This window comes from Apium graveolens, chromosome 10 (genome assembly GCF_009905375.1).
Source record: "Apium graveolens cultivar Ventura chromosome 10, ASM990537v1, whole genome shotgun sequence".
Taxonomy (NCBI): Eukaryota; Viridiplantae; Streptophyta; class Magnoliopsida; order Apiales; family Apiaceae; genus Apium; species Apium graveolens.
In genome coordinates, this window is record NC_133656.1 from 174,048,039 (window position 1) to 174,070,015 (window position 21,977).

The 21,977-nt window shown below is 32.7% G+C and overlaps 2 protein-coding genes across 2 annotated transcripts; both read right to left on the reverse strand.

Annotated features, from left to right (window-relative positions):
• Positions 1-12,959: 12,959 nt before the first annotated feature.
• LOC141691322 (uncharacterized) lies at positions 12,960-13,496 on the reverse strand. Its single transcript, XM_074496055.1, has one exon. It carries the CDS (start codon positions 13,494-13,496, stop codon positions 12,960-12,962), a length of 537 nt encoding a protein of 178 aa, XP_074352156.1.
• A 2,742-nt stretch (positions 13,497-16,238) lies between these two features.
• Positions 16,239-18,502, reverse strand: LOC141692877 (uncharacterized). Its single transcript, XM_074497827.1, has 5 exons — positions 18,067-18,502; positions 17,727-17,803; positions 17,552-17,588; positions 17,257-17,368; positions 16,239-17,149 (listed from the first exon to the last, which is right to left on the reverse strand). The coding sequence occupies exons 1-5, from the start codon at positions 18,353-18,355 to the stop codon at positions 16,570-16,572; spliced, it is 1,095 nt and encodes a 364-aa protein (XP_074353928.1). The 5' UTR covers positions 18,356-18,502; the 3' UTR covers positions 16,239-16,569.
• Between the last annotated feature and the right edge of the window lie 3,475 nt (positions 18,503-21,977).

The window sequence follows — 21,977 nt, forward strand, 5'->3', positions numbered from 1 at the left end:
GGGAACATAACATGTCTTTTTTGCCAAGAGATTACAAGAGACATGATAATGCATTGAAGAAAGCAGATGTGACAATTATGGCTTAGGTGTGCCAAGACATGATGGTTCATCAACAAAGTAGATTGATAAGAGATTTTATATGTTATTTTTTTGAAGTTGCTATATATGAAAAGATAAAACATTCAACAAGGAAACCTAGGTCTGTAAAATGGTGTAGACCGGAAGGGTATGTTGGGGAATCTAGTTAACATAGAGAATAAAAGATTTAAACAAACAAGGAAACAAGTATTGGCCAAGAGGGTATGAAAGGGAATCTGGTTAAGATATAATGGGGCCAAAATTGAAGAAACCAACAGTAACACCAACAACATTGTATCTCACCTCATTATATATATAAATCTATTATGGAGATATGCTAGCTAGTAGTGTCTTGTCTCAACCCTCATATCATATATGTGTGTATATATATTTTGTATTATTTTTGCTCATCATTCTGATTTTAAGTTGGACGGGGTTGTTTTGGCAATAGTCTTATGTATGTTTACGAGAATTGAAATCTAAATCATGTCATTCCCAATTCATGAGTTCCCTATCATTCCCTACCACTTTTGAAATCTCTCATTTCCATACCCTTTATTACTATTTTCTATTACTATTTTGGACATTTATTCAAACACTACAAAACTCTATACAAATCTCTTTAAAAATATGAAAAAATATTAAAATTATTGGCTACAAAAACTTTTTTATAATTTGTCGTGGACTGCCAAATTTATAATACGGCGGCAAATTTAATAATTGGGTTTTAAGTAAAATATATCATGATTTTGTTATTTAATGATCGAGTTGGCGAATTTATTCATGTAACGTAGCTTCCACTGAATTTATTGCAAATTTTTGAGTATTTCACTGAGTTCATATGGTGCTCGATTATTAAAATATTGAATTCAAACTCTGTGTGTGCTCATTTAAGAACGGGACCTCAACATTATTACTAAAAACATCTCCTTGTAAACAAGCAGAACACTCATCGGAACTCTTATCCAACCAGATTCTAATCCATTTCCTTATAACTAATTATGCTGCACTGCAAATCAACTCATCGTACAAACTTTATAAATCTTACTTATCATAAGTTATAACTATACAAATCACAAGCGCCATGACATAACTGAAATGGGTACAGGATTTATCTTTTGTCCGAGAACCTGTGGCGGATCAAGAAGAACCTCATCCTAGGGCGCCATATATTTAACTCATTATTTTACGAGTCAGCGATTCAAATTTAATTTTTAGGTCAATTTGGCCGACTTTTCAAATTATTTTGATATTTAAGTGCTAAAAATTAGTATTTCAATCATTTGATCTCCAATAATATAACTCTAAATAAAACTAAATATGATTCAAATTACGAAAAATTTACTATTATTAATATAGGGAACCTAACTTTTTTTAATTGGGGAACTTTATAATTTATACCTTAAAATTTTAGCTAAAAATCGCTAATTTTTGGTCAGTGGGGAACATGTACTTGTTGGCCCCTACATGAGTACGCTCTTGTCGAGAACTATCACAATTACGGTAGTACAAATTAATTATCATTATATTAGAAATATATAATGAGGCAATGTTTTGTATAGATCACTTAAATTTTAATTTTTTTTGCAGTGCATAATACAAGTGATCTAAAGTTTAAATTTAAACGATCTACGTAAAATACAACTCTATATATGGATATTTTTGTCATTTTGAATTTATAATCAACCATTTTAAAGAGCATAAACTTTGTAAAATAAGAGAGTTCGTATCTGAAGACCAGCCCTGCATATTGACACTTATTTAAGGAGGAGAATAAAACTCTTTTAAGCTCTCCAACTAACTGAAGCTACAGACGTATTTATATAATGATGAACAACTGCACAGTTATATATAACTGGTAAATCCATAAACATGTATATGCCGCGAGCTGCTTTGCGTATTAATCTTTGCATCTCTCTGGTTTAGGGTTGGCCTAATTTTTAAGATATTTTTGCAAGTACAGTTATAAGAAAATGCAAGTACAAGAGTGAATTAAACTGAGAATTTTTATGGCCATGCAATGTTAATCTCCTACAGACTACAGTTGTTTTTGGGTAAAAAGCTAAAAACGCAACATGCAAGTTGCAACCCCCCACTTTTTCATCATCTTCCTCCACTTTGGAAATCATTGCACTCAGTTGATTCCCCTTCATTCCGAGATATATATTCCTTAGTTTGGTCAAATTAATCGTTGTCTCAATAACAATCACGAGTCGTTAAAAAAGGAAAAGAAGAAGAAGATCCTAGCTAGCTAGATAAACACTTGTGGATAGTAAACCCTCTCTGAATTCTGAAATGATAATCTCTGAGACTTGTACAGCTTATACCTACTTGGAACTGAGACATTTTATTAATTTAATCTCTTTACAAAGAATTACTCATGAGAAAGTTCTACTGTGTGTAGACATTTTATAAATTGAGTTCTGAATATAGACTTGTGATATATATCAGGGCCGCTTGATCAATCGAATGGAAATGGATATGCCTTAATGTAGGGGTGTACGCGGTTCATATCAGATCGGTTTTGGGGTAAAAGTCGAACTAAATCCCGAAGAACGGTTTTAGAAAATTGTCATCCGCAACTGCATTTGCGGTTGCGGTTAACCGCAATGCGGCTGCGGTTAACCGCGTCAATTACGGTTCCGAATTTGCGGTTATTGCGGATTGGTTTGCGATTCAACCATTTATTTTAAAATAATTAATAATTTGCAAAAAAATAAATTCGGAATATTAATAAATTGAAGTTTAAGTTACGTGATAAATTTACATTAAAAAATAAAATATAAACTAATGTTCAGTGTGAAGCAAGGATATTAAAAATATAAAAAAATGTGGAGGCGAGAGAAAAGGAAAAAGAAATGGATAAAAAAAATTACATGTTGATTACCTTTTTCATTTATTTGATTATATATGTTGTGAATCTTATGAACAAAGTCTTAAAATTAACCTAAGATTAGTTAATAAATGTTTATACTTATTAATTTGTATGATATCAACTATATTTTGGAAATATATTTTATTATAAATATATGTTGAGAACTACGGTTGCGGTTGAGATTTTGCGATTTTTAAGAATTTAAAACCACATCCAAACCGCGAATGAGCGGTTTTTAAAATTTAAATCAACAATCAACCTGCATTTCACGATTATCCGCAAAATACGGTTCGGTTGCGAGCGGTTAAACGGTTGGATGCGGTTGAGCGGTTCGTATGTACACCCCTGCCTTAATGACATGATCTGATGACCCCTCTAGTACTCATGTACTGGGTGTACAACTATCAATTTATTACAAATTAATTTCCATCAGTACCATCCCCCATTTCTTTAAAATTACTGTAAGTTTTAAAACCTTACCTAAGTCAATATACGTTCATGTTCACGTAAAAGCTGTAGACATCACCAATATGTTCGTGTGCTCTAAAAATGTTAGGAAAAATCGATTTTGTTTGCCTTGTGTTAATTTGACACAATGAGGGTTTAGTTTATACGCTTTTTGAAAATATTACTTTAATTTTTTAAACTATAAATAATAAATATATATTTACTTGAAAGTTGATATATATTGTTTTGAAAATTTAACACAAAATTTTGTCCACTCAAAATTCGAAGGAAACGGAGCTATTTCTCGCAACTTAGCTGTCATAAAAACCCTGATTTGTTGTAGTGTTAGGTCAAATCACGGGCAAATCAAATCAAGTTAACAGTTGACGCTGCAATATTCAGAGATCAAATATCGTTTGGTATGGGGATGGTCGCAAGAGATGACAGGGGAGAGCTTCTTGAAGCTAAATCTAGGTTATAGAATGGAGTTGTATCACCGGAGTTGGCTGAAGCTATGACAATGAAAAAAGCATTAAGTTGAATCAAAGTAAGGACTTGAAGACAGGTCATCATCGAGGCTGATTGTCTAACAGTTGTTCAAGTTATTCGTAGTAAACTTTTGATGCAGTCGCCTTTTGGTGTAGTGATAGCAGAGTGTAAGAGCATTATTGTAATATCCCATATTTTCAGATATTATTTTTATAATTATTTGGAATTATTTATGTGAATTTTAGTGAATTATATGATAATTGGAATTGATGTTTGGGTGTTTATATGTGATATTATTTGAGTATTTGAATTTTTATATGTCCAAAATAAAATATAGATAATTAAAGTATTTTTCTGGTAATTTTTGGAGTGTTATATAATTTTATAATGATTTATGAATTATTAATTATTTTCTGAATAATTACAAAATTATTTTATAAAGCCGGGAATCGTTCAAACTCAACCGTTTTTGCGTTTTTACAACCCGAAACTCTTCCGAAAACTCCTTCCGAACCTAATCTGGTAATTCCGGACATTTTCCGTGTTTTGACTTTTTCGATCCGGATTACGGTTTGACCCGTGCGCGGCCCGACGCAAGATTTTCGGTACGATAACCATTTCGATAAATCAACAAAACCCGTATTCTCGAGAGACGGGATATTTTTACATTATTTTCGTATATGGTGTTTTATAAAAAGCCCGATTTTGATGATTATCCAAGTCTGGTATTAAATTGTATCGCTTTTTATAGTTACTTAGCGGCTAAGTAATCTATTTTTGGATCGTTTTGTAGTTACTTAGCGGCTAAGCAACTAATTTATTGATCCAAAATGATCCAGAACGAACCAATATTCCGTAAATATAAATAGCTAACTTCTTATTTCATTTATTTCGTTTATTCAGTTGCAACCAGTAAAAATACAGTAAATACAGAGAAAAATCCTAGAAACCGATACGTTCTTGAAAATCAACCGTACGAACGAAGGCGTTATCGAACTCCGATTCGGGCGTGCAGCATATCAAAACGAAGCTCTCGAAATCTTCTTTCTGAATCAATCATCAGTTTTTGCCCAGAAATCAAGGTATTTTTCTTATTTAATTATTTTAATTCAAATTATTTAGTGAATAATATATGAATTTTTGCAGACATGATTATCTGAGTGTTTTGATGATTCCATGTTGTAGAGCATGTTTTTCTGGTCAATTTCATATATTATACTTCAAAAATAGAGTTCAATATCATCTAGTAATTAAGATTTGATTTTCTGAAAATTCTTTGAAAAGTGTTCTTGGTGTTCTTGAGGATCAAACGATCATTTGAGGGTGATGCAGATTTCAGAATTCGAAGTATGAGGAACCAAAATGCTCAGGTTTTCATACTCTTTCTGTTTATGCCATCAAATCATTCAAACGATTAGTAATTTGTAAATTCGTAATTTAGGGTTTATCCCCCGAATTAGGGGTTTCTTATTGAGTGATTGTTGGATTGTTTTGATGGTATCAATAGCTTCAGTAGGTTTCTTAGAGTCGATTTATGTATAAAAGTTTATTGTTTGATTGCGGAATTACGTAAATCGAGTTGGCCGAAATCTGGAGCTTGCTGACGGCGATAATGGCGGTTTCCGCCGGAGCTGTCGATCTTGGGATCGTTTATGAAGATGGTTCTTGTGTTTGTGTTGTTGATACGACTGTGAATCATTTTGTATTGAAAAGAATCGCGAAATCGGGACAAAGGAGGGTGAACGGCGTTCGCCGGAACCAAGAGGACTCGCCGGAATCTACAAATTTCCGGCTTGTTCTTGGGTTTCTTGGCAACTCGGTTCGACCCGTTTTAAACCCAATTTCCGACCTGGTTTCAATTCATTTTTCCCCAAATCAATTTCCATAAGTCTGTTTCTGTAATTTTCTGTTTTATTAGTAATTCAAAAATCCTATTTTTAATTTATAAAAATTTATTTTTATTTTAAAAATCATTATTTTAATTCTGAAAATTTATTTTTAATTTAAAAATAAATCCAAATTAATTAATTAATTAATTTTAGTTGATAATTAATTATTTAATTAGTCAATTAATTTAAATATTAATTAATTAATTAATTTAATTAGTTATTAATTAAATTTAATTGATTATTTAATTTGATTTAATTATTTATTTTGATTTAAAAATTCCAAAAAAATAGTTTCGAGTTTTAAAATATTATTTTAAAATTATTTTCCAGGCTCGATAATTCTTATAAAATTATTTTCAGGTGTTCGAGCCCGATTATTTAATTATTGAATGATTCAGAGACCCGTTTTAATTCCAAAAAATGTTCAAAAATTCATATTAAATCAACCGTTCGTCCGTTTAATACGAAACGAACGCGTACAGACTCAGAAAAATATTCTGATTTCATTAAAAATACTTTCGAGACCTAAATTCTTTTGTTTCGAAAGGTCGCTTGTTTTACGAATCATTCTGAGTCGATTTTTGATCGATAAATCATATTTTGACCCGATTTCCGTTTTAAACGTATCGAGTCGAACCTTTTGATGAACTGAGTCATATGTGATACGTGGCTTATATGATTATGTGTTTATATGTTATGTGAAATACATGTGTACATGAGTCAAGAGTCCTGTGTTTGTCTGTTATATTTATGTGTGGGCTATCGTATGGGTAGACGATAGCTTTTGACGCGCAGTTCATCGAGTTATTATCGTTTAGACGATTAAAGTGTGATCTTTTAATTATAGATACGAGTCTTTCAAGACGATCAGGACCAGATGGAATGGATAAAGACTAAAGTTAAGTAGTGTGGAATATTGGGTTGCAGCACTGCATGAGCAGCAGATCAGAGATTTAGCGCAGTAAAAGACGGTGATGTATTGAGATGCCAGACTGAGATAATTACGTTTATACGAGTGTGACTAACTACTAAATCTCAAAGGAAAGTACCCCTGACTTCAATTATCATTCAAGTGACGTTTATTTCGAATCATATTATGCAAGTATCCCTATCATCACTTATTGTTCAAGTGATATTTATTTTAAATCTTCTTATGCAAGTATTGTTTTCCCTATTATCAGTTCGGAATAGATAAATATTTTACATATCGCTGAATTAAATAATTCTGTTTATGCAAGTACTCATCTGCTATTCTATGTTCAGAATAGCTAAGTGATTTTTCTTATCTAATTATCGGATTTATAAATGTTTTGGACTTCGAGAAAAATGATTTAGTTGCGAGTTTCCTGCCCAAGTGAATGGGCGAATAAAATTATTTCGGGTGTCGATTATTATGACCCCATTTCAATAAAAGGTTTTAAGATTGGATCATAATTGCGTAAGTGACCGGGACGGACGGTCCAGCGGAGGGCTATTTTTAAGTGTCATATGGAATATTATGACACAATATTTGCCACAGGCAGGTATATTGCCTTTTTGTTTGAGTACTCGTGTTTTTGGGCTCACGTTTCTACGAATCATGACCCAGTGCTATCACACGGGCTGATCAGCATGTGATAGTACGTCCGTCGGAGAATGATCCCAATCTAAATTATCATATTGTTTTTAATATTCATAAAATAAATGATTTATCAACTGTTTCTGTTTTGGATAATGGTAAAATGCAGTTTTGATTCAGATTCTGATTTATGCTGATACTTATGTTGTTGTTAAATATCAAAGGTGGTATTAGTATAGATGATTGATGTTGACTACAGTATGGAATGTTGTGAGCATCGAAGTTCGTATTGATATCTAATTTGATATGACAGCAAAATAAGTATTAATTTCAAGAGTTCTGTTTTGAGTAAAGTTTATGATTCAATCCATAGTCATTGCTTCTTGTTATTGTTGTTTACGATATTTCCGTAAACATTATTTTACGAGTTTTATTCTCGTCAAGATTCAAAGTATTGCTGAAGTATTTCGCTTAAAAATATCAAAATGGTTTTGAATACAATTAAGGAATCAATTATGGGGTTCCTCTACTAAAATTTTATGATTCAACAATTATGATTTTAAATATTCCGCTCTAATGCAGATGTCGGTTTTATATCAAAACGACCCTATAATCGCTATGATGATCTTGCTGAGCATTTCTCCGCTCGTACTTGCCTGTTTTCAAATTTAACCTCCAGTGAGGATTAGCTTGTTGTTTAGCCGCGTAATTCGAGGAAGCAAAGAAGAAGCTTTTGGAAGATGGTTGGTCCAGGGTTTGCGGACTGGTGTAAGTTTTATTGTATAAAGTTGTTTATATTAAATTATATTATAGTTGTATATTTTAATTGGGCCTAGTATACTTCTTTTCGAAGTTATACTAGGGGGTTTAGCTTTGAGATTGAGAATTGTTGAAAAGAGTTTCAAAAGAAAGTGAAAAATTTATTTGTGGAATTTGGATATCTTGTTTCTAGAACTGTAACCTTAAAAGATCTTGGATTAGTTTGGGGTCATAAATGATAAATATCTTCCGCTGATATTTGTTTATTAATTAAACATGTTAATTTGGATTGAAGTTTTATAGTGACGACCAAATCCTCCGACCCAGGATTTGGGGGCGTTACAATTATGCTCGAGTTAAACGATACCTCGTTAGTTTTCAATAAACGATCTGCAAACATGATTGCTCACTTCTTAGCTAAGAAGTCATGCTCACATTCAAATGGAGTGATTGATTGGAGGAATGTTCCCGTCGAGTTGATGAATATATATTTTGTTGAATGATATGTCTTAATAAAATCTCCTTGTTCGTAAAAATAATAATTAAAAGTGTGTACCTATAAGGTACTGAATATAGGGAATTGATAAATAAACTCCAAATATTACTATTTAAAATCCAATTATCTTGTAAATCACATAACTACTCATGGCAAAAACAATTTCATTGATTTTCACTATTAAAAACGTGGGCAGATATGTAATAAAAATGTCTAAAATTTAAAAATGGAGTTTAAATAATAAAATAGGAGTTTATTTAACAATTTCCTAAAAATAATGTCAATGTTTAATATGTTATGAATATCAACAAAAAATGATAGCACGTACTAAAATTGTGCAATGAAGAAAGACGGAAGTACCGTTCGGTTAAATAAAAACTTGTTGTAAAATACTAACTATAAAAGTATTATATCGAACATCTGTAAAACTAAATAGAGCAGAAAGGGAGATAAAGAGAACTGTGTAGGGAGAAAGAAGAAACTGTATTGGTGTATCTTCATCAGTAACAAGTGAGGCTATTTTTAGCCAATACAAGCAACATGTTTATTAAATGCAATGTGAAATTTCTACTCCTATGAATCTAGCCCTACTATTTAACTTTTGACTACATGGCAATCAACTTATAACACTCCCCTTTGATTGTCATGATAGTGTGGATCATAAATTTCCTCGTTAAAACCTTGTCAAAGAAAAATCCAGTAGGGTAAAAACCTTGGCGAAGGAAAAAGAGTAAAATCTCCCCTTGGAGAAATTAATCATTCTCTGAAGTTTTGTTGTAACAAATTTTTGAGTCGACGTATTCCAATGTTATGTCGTAACTTCCCAAATATTGAATTCGGTAATGATTTCGTGAATAAATCCGCAAGGTTGTCACATGATCGAATTTGTTGTATATCAATTTCTCCATTCTTTTGAAGCTCGTGAGTGTAAAAGAATTTTGGTGAAATGTGCTTCGTCCTGTCTCCTTTGATATATCCTTCCTTAAGTTGATCAATGCATACAATGTTGTCCTCAAACATAATAATAGGACTTCTTGTGATGTCCGGTAATCCACATGATTCTTGAATATTCTTGATGATAGACCGCAACCAAACACATTCTCTACTGGCTTCATGAATTGCAATGAGTTCTGAGTAATTTGTTGAGGTTGCCACTGTAGTTTGCTTCGTGGATTTCCAGGAAATTGTTGCACCGCAATATGTAAATACATATCCAGTTTGTGATTTGCCAAAATGAGGATAGGACAAATATCCAGTGTCTGCATATACGATCAACTGAGATGTTGAGTTTTTTGGGAAGAATAACCCAAAATCAATCGTTCCACGAAGATAACGAAATATATGTTTGATCCCATTCTAATGTATGTCCATTGGAGCGGAGCTAAATCTAGCCAATAAATTCACATCAAATGCAATATGTGGCCTTGTATTATTTGCAAGATACATAAGTGCACCAATTGCACCTAGATATGGGATTTCAGGACGAAGAACCTCTTCATCATCTTCTCGTGGTCGAAATGGATCTTTATCATGCTCTAAAGATCTAACCACCATCGGAGTAGTCAATGGATGAGATTGATCCATGTAAAATCTTTTCAAAACCTTTTCTGTATATGTGGATTGGTGGAGGTAAATTCCTGTTGACAAGTGCTCGACTTGTATCCCAAGACAATATTTTGTCCTTCCAAGATCTTTCATTTCAAACTCTGTCTTTAGGTATATGAAAACATCATTAATCTCCATAGCCGTTCCTACAAGATTTAAATCATCCACATATACAACAATAATCACAAAACCAGATTGTGATTTTTTGATAAAAACACATGGAGAAATTTGGTTACTAATATACCCATTCTTTTGTAAATAACGACTTAGTATGTTATACCACATACGACCAGATTGTTTCAATCCATACAATGATCGTTGAAGTTTAATAGAGTATATATGATGAGGTTTCTTGAACTCATCCATTTTTAACCCTTCTGGGATTTTCATAAAAAAATCACTATCAAGTGAACCATACAGGTATGCAGTAACGAGGTCCATAAGACGTGTTTCCAATTTTTCTTTAGATGTCATACCTAATATAAAACGAAAAGTAATTCCATCCATCACTGGCGAGTATGTCTCTTGATAATCAATGCCAGGCCTTTGAGAAAATCCATGTGCTACAAGTCGAGCTTTATATCTCATAATTTCATTCTTTTCATTTCATTTTCTTATGAATACCCATTTATTCCCAATAGGGTTCACACCAATTGGTGTTTGGACAACAGGTCCAAATACTTCTATTTTACGCAATGAATTTAATTATGTTTGGATTGCGTCTTTCCATTTTGGCCAATCTTTTCTCCGATGACATTCATCCACACTTTGTGGTTCAGGATCAGAATTTATGTCTACATCCAATGCTGCGGAATACACAAATACATCATTGATTATGACTTTACTTCGATCCCATAATTTCATATCATGCATATAATTTATTGAAATTTCATGATTGTTTAATCCCGTATCTTCAGGAACTGGAATCTCTTCAGGAGATAATACCACTTCAGGGGTATTTGCTTCTTCTGGAGCATGTGCCACTTCAGGGGCAATTTTCTTTATTTTTCTTTATCGTGGTGCAACATCTTTTGCACCGACCGGTCTACCACGCTTCAGGCGTGGCTTTGAATCTCTAACCAATTCTTTTGTATCTGATTTTTGAATTGGTATATCTATTCTAGCTGGAGTATTTACTGCAGGTATATGAGATTTAGTTATATTTTTAGAATCGTTAAATGCGTCAGGCATTTGGTTTGCGATATTTTGCATATGAATAATTCTTTGAACTTCAAGTTCGCATTGATCGGTACGTGGATCTAGAAAATATAATCCTGATGCATTCCATGTTATGTCAGGATTAACCTTATTTGAATGTTTATCTCCCCGTAAGGGAGGAAACATAGACTCGTCAAAATGACAATCTGCATATCTTGCGGTAAATAAGTTTCCGGTTAGAGGCTCCAGATATCTAATTATAGATGTGGAATCAAAACCAACGTAGATGCCTACTCTTCTTTGAGCTCCCATCTTCGATCTTTGTGGTGGAGCAATCGGTACATATACAGCACTTCCGAAAATTTTGAAGTGATAATATTAGGAACTTGACTAAGTACCAGTTGTAGCGGAGAATGTTGGTTGTAGGAAGTTAGTCTCTGATCCTAATAATATTAGCAGCATAAAGTATTGCATGACCCCAAATAGATGTAGGTAATTTTGCTTTCAACAATAGCGGTCTTGCAATAAGTTGGAGTCTTTTGATAAAAGACTCGGCTAACCCATTTTGTGTATGTACATGAGGAACTGGGTGTTCAACTGAAATTCCTATAGACACGCAATAGTCGACAAAAGTTGCATATGTGAATTCGCCGATAATATCTAAACGAATTGACTTAATGCAATGATCTGGGAATTGAGCTCTTAATTTGATTATCTGGGCAAGTAATTTTGCAAATGCATCATTACGAGTTGAGAGAAGACAAACATGAGACCATCTAGTTGAGGCATCGATTAATACCATGAAGTACCTAAATGGGCCAGATGATGGGTGTATAGGTCCACATATATCGCATTGGATCCTTTCTAAAAAAGTTGGGCTTTCAAGCTGAACTTTAGTAGGGGATGGTCGAGTAATCAGTTTTCCTAAAGAACATGATGAACATGGAAGGTCATTGTTAGAAAGAACTTTAAAATCTTTAAGAGGATGACCAGTAGAATTCTTTATAATACGACGCATCATAGAGACGCCAGGATGACCTAATCTTTCATACCAAAGTGTAAAAGATTTTGGATCTATGAGTTTGGAAGCAATGACATTGTGTGACTCAATAGTTCTAATTTTCATAATATATAATCATGAGGAAAGTGAGTGAAACTATTCTAAGATTTTCTTGTTGCTAGGATTAGCGGAAGTAATAAGAAGATATTCTCTATTAGCCTCAGAGGTAGTTTCGATGTGAAAATTATTGAGTCGGATATCTTTAAAACTAAGAAGATTTCTAGTATACTTACTAGAATATAATGCATTTGGAATGTGTATCTGGGTACCATTAGGTAGGATGAAACTAGCTTTTCCAAAACCTTCGATTATATTAGATACGCCGGAAATTGTTCCGACTTGAGCTTCGGTTTTGGTTATTTGGGTAAAATATTTTCGGTTCTGTAGAATCGTATGAGTTGTACCAAAATCAGCAATGCATATATCTTCAGAATCCATTCTGTATATAATTAAGAAACATAATTTATTTGATAAGAACATAACACACTACATAGTTCAAATAAAATAAAGCACACAATACACACTACTATAATAATTATATGAAACTAATCTTCAGCCTCCCATATGGGAGTTTCGTTAGGTTCATTCGGACCATTAATGCTTATTCCTCCAGTTGTGTTTCTCGGGAATTCATTTATGTTATTGTTAGCGAAATTTGTTTCTACCATTTTCTCTTTTGATTTTTGAGAAGATTGGTATAGCTTAACAAGATGATTTGGGGTATGAAAATTACATGTCCAGTGCCCATCCATGCCGCACCTATAGCAAATATTTTCAGTTTTTCCTCCTCGTGGTGCCTTTCTTTTACTCTGTGATTCAGATTGCCACTTCCGGTGACCAGAGTTGTTATATGGATGAAAATGCCCATGGCTCCGACCTCGTCCACGGTACTGACCTTGGCCCTGTCCACCTCTATACCCTTTTCCACGTACATTATGCTGGAATGACATGTTATTTACTTCTAGTAATGGGGCAGATCTTGTTGGACGTGATTGATGATTCTTAATCACCAATTCATGATTCTGTTCAGCAACGAGGAGAGTTGATAGAAGATCCCCGAACTTAGTAAATTTGCGCTCCATCTACATCTTTGCTAAGTTGATATTGTTGGGGTGAAAAGTTGATAGTGTTTTATCAATTTTTCTTTTTTCCGTAACTTTCTCACCACACATAATAAGCCTAGAACTTATTTTGAACAAAGCAGAGCTATATGTTCGGACACTCTTAAAATCCTGAAGTCTTAAATTAGCCCCATTATTTTTTGCTGCAGGTAGATAAACTAGTTTCGGGTGATCGAACCTATCCTTTAGATTTTCCCATAAAATAAAGGGATCCTTGACTTCTAAGTACTCGGATTTTAAATCTTCATGCATGTGGTGTCGGAGAAAAATTATAGAGGTAAAGTTTTCTTCAATGGTGGATTTATTTTCTGCCTTTATTGTATCGCTTAATTTCTTTGAACCCAAGTGCAACTTTACATCTTGTACCTATGATAAATAATTATCGCCGGAAATGTCCAAGGCAACGAACGACAAGCTTGTAATATTTGTCATACTAAATCTGAATTAACACGAAAATAATTAAATTTTAATTCATCAATGTTAATATTACATAAAATCCTACTTAATCGGGTGCGTTAACAAATACGCAATAATCAATGTATATATCATTATTATCATTGATATTATAAACATATCTATATATAAAATGACAAATGTATTTTCACCCGCCATACGGACGTCTGCTTATGCACGTTATCTCCGACCAATAATAAATTAAAGTGGACAATGCTGCATAAGTTAGTTAGGGGCAAAAAGTTATTATTCGATAAGTATGCAATTTAAAAATTAATGTTCCCACTATACTTCGGTATTACCCAAAATTAAATGGTACCGTAAAATAATTTTAATAGGCGGTCCTCTGGCTATATATATTTAAAAAATTTAATAGAGGGTGTAACCACATCTACTTCGGTCATATATATTTAAATTATATGTAGAGGGTGTAACTACGTCTACTTCAATCATATAGATTTAAATTTAATGTAGAGGGTGTAACCACGTCTACTCATATATATGTATAATTAAATTAAAATTATACCTTCTCAGTTTTGGCAGGACGTCGTGCTGATAACGTGTTGTAAAATACTAACTATAACAGTATTATATCGAACCTCTGTAAAACTAAATAGAGCAAAAAGGGAGATAAAAAGAGCTGTGTAGGGAGAAAGAAGAAGCTGTATTGGTGTATCTTCATCGGTTACAAGTGAGGCTATTTATAGCCAATACAATCAACATGTTTATTAAATGCAATGTGAAATTTCTACTCCTATGAATATAACTTTACTATTTAATTTTTGACTACATGACAATCAAACTTATAACAAAACTGAAATTGTTATAGACTTATAGGCCAGCCCGCAATTGATTGGATGTTTTAAAGGAGCATAAATTGGATCAAGCCTTTATGGTGTTTTGGGAAACAACTGCGGTCCAGTTATTTTTTTTTAAATCTTTATAAAAGTTATTTCTATTTTTGCATGATGGTAATCCTCCTCGATCGTCCCCCTCGTTTATGGTAAAACGTGGAAGGAGAAAAGTTTTATCAAAATTTGGATTCCCCTCGTTCCCTCATGAAGATGTTTACAAAATCCGAATACCCAAACCCGATTCGATCCGATCCAGAAAAAAATTCGAAAAGCTCGATCCGGAAAAAAACCTGGTCCGGTTCGGCCCAGCCCGCGGGCCTTAAATTGACATCCCTTTTCTCGAAAATCTGGCCCAGCTCGAAAACCAAAAAGCCCGGATAAAAGTTCGGATTTAAAAAAGCCCGGATAAAAGCTCGGTTCGGCCCGAATAAAAGATCGGGCTTTTTGAAAAGCCCGATTAAAAAACCAAATTTTTTATATAAAATTTGAAAATATAATACTTTTTATGATTTTTAAAATATTATATTATAATATTAGAAACAATTAAGGTATATATGATTATTTATATATTATATTAAAAAATAATTATTTATTTCGGTGTCTAAACTACTCTATCGGATATATCAAGATATTATTTTCTCCGGTATTTAAACTACTCATAATTCGAGTTATAAAATATTAAAATATTTTTTTAATATATAAATAAAAAGCCCGGATAAAGCCCGGTCCGGCCCGGTCCGCGGACCTCAAACGGGCCTGGTCCGTTTTTTAAAAAGCCCGGCCCGATACGTTTTTAAAAAAATTCTGGCTTTTTAAAGTCCGGATAAAACCCGACCCGATAGGCTTTTTGTGCAACTCTATTCCCTTCCCTCGTGGCTGCATCTCCGATTTCAAGTGCAATGTAAATATTATACTTCGTTCGTCCCAAAGTAGTCTTTTTTTAGATATTTTTTTCTCATGTTCACTTTAAATTTTCGATACAAATATATTGATATTATTTTAAAATTACTTTTCTTGAAAATTGTATAACAATTAATGAGGGCTGATTTAGAAATGTGCATACAAAAATCAGATATCATATAAAAAATGGAGGGAATATAAAATTTGAAACTAGGGAATTGAGTAGATTTGGCCAAGGCATAAATAATATTTTGTGAAATCTGTGTATTAGAATTGTAAATTTTGTTAATAATTTGTTATATTCAACAATACATAATTTAAAAATATGAATACTCATCTAAAACATATAACCGGTATATAGAATTGTAAATGATCCAAACTCGGACGAATTCGGACCAGCTTTTAATAAAATCTTAAAAAATCGAACAATGTTTGATCACTTTATTGAAAAAATTTATTGTCCGAATTCGATAATATTCAAACTGAGCACAAATTGTTCGCGAACATAGCATAATAAACCAGTCGAACGTCTAAAAAGTATGGTTCGATTTGTTAAGATTATTGGACAAAAAATATTGTTCGAGCTTAATGAACAATTTGGTTCCAGACACCGTACACCGGTAAACAGAACAAAGTTCAGCTAGCTAGCTAGGTATAAACTAATGTTAACGCACAGAGAGCCAAAAGACAATGATAAGATTAAGAACAAGAGTCCAATGCATAACTTTAATTATTATATGCCGGCACATGACAATCCTGATCAGATGCCATATTTTTAAGGGACCAAGTACCACCAAATCTCACTTAGTAATTTGTCCTCATGCATTTCACAAAGTCAGATCTAGACTACTTGCCACTGTTCTTGCATGCTTTCTACCACCATTGTCTCTTTCTTCTAATCTACTAGTGCTACAATTTGAAGCTGATGATGAAAACAAAGATAGGCACAAACTACCAGAATTAAACTTATTGTTAGCCTCATTGTCGACTTCTTCGTGTTTTTCATCAGGTTGTCGAATTTCAGGAGTCACGATTTTTAATGATAAGTTCAAATCAAGTTCTGAATCTGAATTTGCAGCCTTCCTTTTCAACGTCTGCAGTGTAATCACTTCATCATATGGCCTCTGTGTGTCATTAATAAACTGATCCATTGAGCTTCTTCTGATATGGCTTTGCCACGGTTCTTGATTTGTATTTATTCTAGTATGATTTTGATCAGCACTAAAGGAAAGATTAGTCCGGTAAACATCAAACCCTGATGTATGGCTTCTGCTGCTACTTCCCAGTAAGTTATTTCTAGCAGCCATTGAATGGAGAAGGCCTTGTTTGAAACCATTTGATCCGAATCCTCCCATAAAAGGCGTGTAAGTTGGATTGGTATGGCGACTCCAAGAATCATTCAAATATCTAGAAAATTAATAGTAAAAATGAGTGTATAATATATAACAACAAATTTGTCCGTAAACAGTTAATGGCAGATATACTTGTAGTGAAAGTAGACAATTCATGTATACCTTGAGTTGGAATTAGGGCTATGATTAGAACCTTGAAGCATTGGGAGCTGGCTAAAGTTATAAATATGATGATCGTAATCTCTATTACCCAGAAGCCCTTGCTCTGATAGAACTGCAGGCGGAAGATTACAAATATATATTTAAGTCATTGGTTTTAATTGAAATCAAGGTAGCTAGCTAGAAAATTAATTAAGCGGAATCAAAATGTGTAAAAGAGTAACCCTAATTTTACATGCAGCAACTATATATACATGTATGTGCCTAATCATATATAGAATTTAATGTAAAAAATTACCTTCATTCGGGTCATCAATTTTCTTGCTCCGGTGCATCTGAGAAACGGAGACCAAAGCTAAATTTAAAATATGACATTGATCCAAATCTTACATAATTATATCAAAACTTGTATATGGTAAAGCTAATAACATATGGTACGGATCAAGCAATTTTCAGCTTCCGCGCTTTCTAACCTGAAGATGACTCTTGACGTGAGAGATACTAAGGCCTTTGATATTCATCATTTGAAGTACCAACTTCGGTGTAGCTCCTGCACAACGTACGATTATCCATCAGACAAGTATATATAACAGTTTTCCAAACAAGTTTTAATTTCGATATTATAACTTACATATATAGGTCTATGTAAAATATTGTAATGATTGATTTCAGTACTTGAGGGGAAATTAATGAATCCATACTTAATCGATCAAATTAAGAAGTAAAAATGTACTCAATTAATCATGTACGTATAGTAAGATAACAGTAATTATATATAATTCGGGTGTGACAGACAAAATGTTGAGTACTCACGTTCTTGTCCTCCCAATTTATCAACGGCATGAATGAAGCAACGGTGAAGATCAGGTGTCCAGCGAAGCCTGGGGTTCTTGGAACGATTGTACTGCCTCACTGATGATGATCCTGACGCCCCCTTCTTCTCGCTCTCTTCCACCGTGCTGTTGCTTGAGCTTATTCCTCCATTAATTCTTCGCCCACAAACGTACTCGTGCTCTTCCAATCCTCCTCCTCCTTCTTCCTTGTCGATATTATCATAGCTAATTGTCTTAGAATCTTCAGAAACATCAGGAGTTTCTTTCATTGGTTTCTCAACTATATATGAACCAAATCAATTAATTCTAGCAGTCAATTAAGTGTATTATTGATTTTTCTAGCTAGTTTGTTTCTTTGTTTAAGAGGGTAGGTTTTAAAAAAATGTCATGTAAGAAATTGCCAAGAAGAAAGACAGATGTTGATAGTAGGATTGAAATATATAAACTAAGCTCATCGCCTAGTCCCTACCTATTTATAGAAATGTAGAATCAATACAAGTATAATTGTGTATACGTATACACATCTCTCTCATTTCAGTAAATATTCTGTGCATATACGAATTGGGAGGTATTATATATTTGTAGTTTCTCGGTCTAGATCATTTAAATGTTAAACTCATATACCTCTTGTATCGTCCTGCACTGTAATATCATGTCAGAAATATAAAATTTCTCCGTTCTATTTTAAAACAATAAGTCTAATGATTAAGTTTGCCCTAATATTTATAATAAAAATATCAATAAATGAATAATTCATCCGAATAAAGGAATTCTATTTATTTACAGTATATTTTTGATTTTGATAAATTAATATTTATAAATATTAATCTTAATTAATAAATTAAATATTTTAATTTTTGAAGAATATTAATTTGTAGAGATTTTAAGCAATAGAATAATATCTATACTTCCAGCCGTATTAAACATGAGAAGTTATTATATCTATATTGACCCTATAATAAGCTGATGATATGAAACAATAAGATTTTGAAACATTCCTCGTTCGTGTGGACTTGGCATGCATTAAATGAAAGATATGTGTATGTCATGTAAAACCATAAATTTATAGAGGCCTGGCTGTTTTTCAACTTCCTAAGACTTTTAATCACGGGCATCATCACAAATATTCACAGACCTTCCAACGCATACAAGAAGAAAAAGTAGTCGAGCTCATCTATTCCTGTGAATTTCTGCATGGAAAGGCATTCTCTTTTCCCTAACCTCAAGTTAATCATATAATATGTATGTATCTTTCCATACTTGACAAACATATATATTAACTTTCCTTTTCTCATTTTTATATTTGTGTGAAAGAAAATTTGCTTAATTTTTGTGTCCATACTGCATTTAGTAAGGTAAGGCTGACTTCATCATTTCATACTTCATTTTATACATGTACTTATTTTTTTTATCACATTGAGAACAACTTGCAATTCAGAATTTCAAGCATCTAGGATTTATAGATACATGTATGATGTACCGTAATTCTTAAAATTACCGAAATTTATCGATTAATTATCCGAATAACCGTTGTATAGTGCTTTGTTAATTCGATTTTTAGTAAAATCTGATCAATCACTACTTAAATTTTTAAACTAATATATCAAGTATAATACATTAAATAAATTTTTATTATAATACTTTTTACATATATGTGAACACTATGCCGATTATTCATTTTGATTAATTACTGATTATCCGATTAGTTATTATAAATCATCTTCACCTATGAATCATGTATTTTAGAACATGATATGCGACATTTAACAAAATGGAACATATACGGATGAAATTATATGTTCAATAACTTAGATAGACAACTATACATATTGTCATATAGTTGTAGTTATAAGAAGAAATGATAATATAAGGGGATGAGAGGGAGGAGTAAAGAATGTGCATATATATGATGAAAGTGGTGTATATATATATATGAGTGAGCTAGCTACCTAAAAAATGGTGGGCTGGTATTTGTCATCTGTGAATATTATTAAAAGCTACAGTTGGTTCATTTACCAACCTGTAAAGTCAACTCTCCATGGTACTTCTGTTTTTTCGTCCCCTTTTTTCTATTATTAATTTCTCTTTTTATTGTGGTTAGAATTTAATATTGAAATGAGTAATATTTTAAAAGAATTGTGAAGCTATAAAAACGGATCAATCTACCTTCATCCCTGGGAATATGTAGCATTGTCAGTCTGTCTGTCTTTTTCTTCCATCATTCAACTCTATCATGCATGCAATGGATTCATTATATTAACAATTAACTTATAAATATACACACTGGAATTTAAAAAATTCAGTCCTACTCAGTGACTAGCTAGGAAAATCAAAGATAACACAACTGAAGATTCTTGAGATCGCAGAGTTGCAACTGCTACACATAAAATTTTGTTATAATATGCATATATGGAATATCATAATTCCCACTACTATTAGTGTCAAATCATGCATAATTCCAAATTCTTAATTGGATTAGAGCTGTATTTTCATTAGAATATTATTGCCAAATTTGTAGTAAGATTAGAAGACTGAAATCTATTATATGAATACCTGGATCTTCAAACCTTGGTTCAAAGACCAAATAATCTTAAGTTCAGACCAAGGTCAAACCCCCTTTTAACTATGGTAATTACTAGCTTTGTTTCAAATTAATTATTCATTTTAATTTTTACGCGTATCTTAAAATGTATTGATAATATATTTTTGTTTAATATTTCTTAATATTTTTTTCAAATTATTTCTTTCAATTTTTAATTTACAAAGAAAATAAAAAATAATATTGAAGTTATGAAGTTAATACACCTAGAATTATGTAACAAAGTTAAATTGAAAACTGGGACAATGAGGGTTATTATATACCTAGAAATATAGTAATTATTATACACATTTCTTCTTTTAATTATCGTAGGAATATCAAATATGCAACCACATTTTAAAATAAAAATTATGATTGCTTCAAAACATAAATTTCGGTTGGGGATAAAAAGATGGAGAATAGAAATTTTGATATAAATTAACAGCCTTATAATATGAATGGTTGAGAAACAATATTGGTAGGGTGTTTATGTTTTCAGGGTGTGATCCGTAGGAAGTCTTTGTGAGTTCTTTTTTTAGTTGTCTTGCTGTGTTCTTTTTCTTTGGTTTTCTTTTTTATCCTTTATGACTAGCCAACTGTCCTCTAGTCTAGCAGGGGAATGACTGTTATAGGCTATTTCGACACGTGGAAGGCAGGGAGAAGGAAAGAATATGACATGGTACTTTGGTGAGTGACATGTGTAAAGTTCAGAGGATAAAGTTGAGTTGTGGAGCCTAACAGCCTACAAATATGGAGTTTTCGGTAATAATCTTTTATCATTTGGGGTTTGCAGATATTTTAACTTACAGATTCCGAAGGTGCATTATACCTACGGGGGACGTAGGCCCTTCGTCGTGTAACAGGTTTCCTGGACTCATGGCGATATGGAGCGGAGGAAGCTATGTTTCTATTTAAGATTCTTACGGCTAAGGTCGTAGGGAGATTATAAATCTGATGCCATCAAATATAATCTCTATTACTTAGTACTGATGGTCAAATATTTCTTTACGGTCTACTGGCATGACCAACGACCCCATGCTCCTACGGCCAAGGCTTAAGGCCTTTTTTCCCTGCAGAAATCATCCTTACGTATGGCCTATGGCTTCGAAATCTCTCCTTTGCTACAACATCCACGTCTCCTATTTATTACTTGCTTCACCTCCGGTCACTCCCAAATTTCTTGAAATTAAAACATATTTCCTCGTAGCTTGTCCTTGTCACCTATCTCCTATCCTACACAAAACTCTATTGAATACATAACAACGAAAACAAAAGCAAAAGCGAATAAATAATAAAAAGAAAATAAACGACAA

What these genes read in the sequence shown, in the direction of transcription:
- LOC141691322 (XM_074496055.1), bottom strand. Translation starts at nt 13,496, where the DNA reads ATGGAGCGCAAATTTACTAAGTTCGGGGATCTTCTATCAACTCTCCTC.
- LOC141692877 (XM_074497827.1), bottom strand. Translation starts at nt 18,355, where the DNA reads ATGAAAGAAACTCCTGATGTTTCTGAAGATTCTAAGACAATTAGCTAT. An exon ending in ACGTCAAGAGTCATCTTCAG is followed by an intron (nt 17,589 to 17,726) that starts GTTAGAAAGCGC and finishes TCCGTTTCTCAG; the next exon opens with ATGCACCGGAGCAAGAAAAT. An exon ending in AGCCCTAATTCCAACTCAAG is followed by an intron (nt 17,150 to 17,256) that starts GTATACATGAAT and finishes TTAATTTTCTAG; the next exon opens with ATATTTGAATGATTCTTGGA.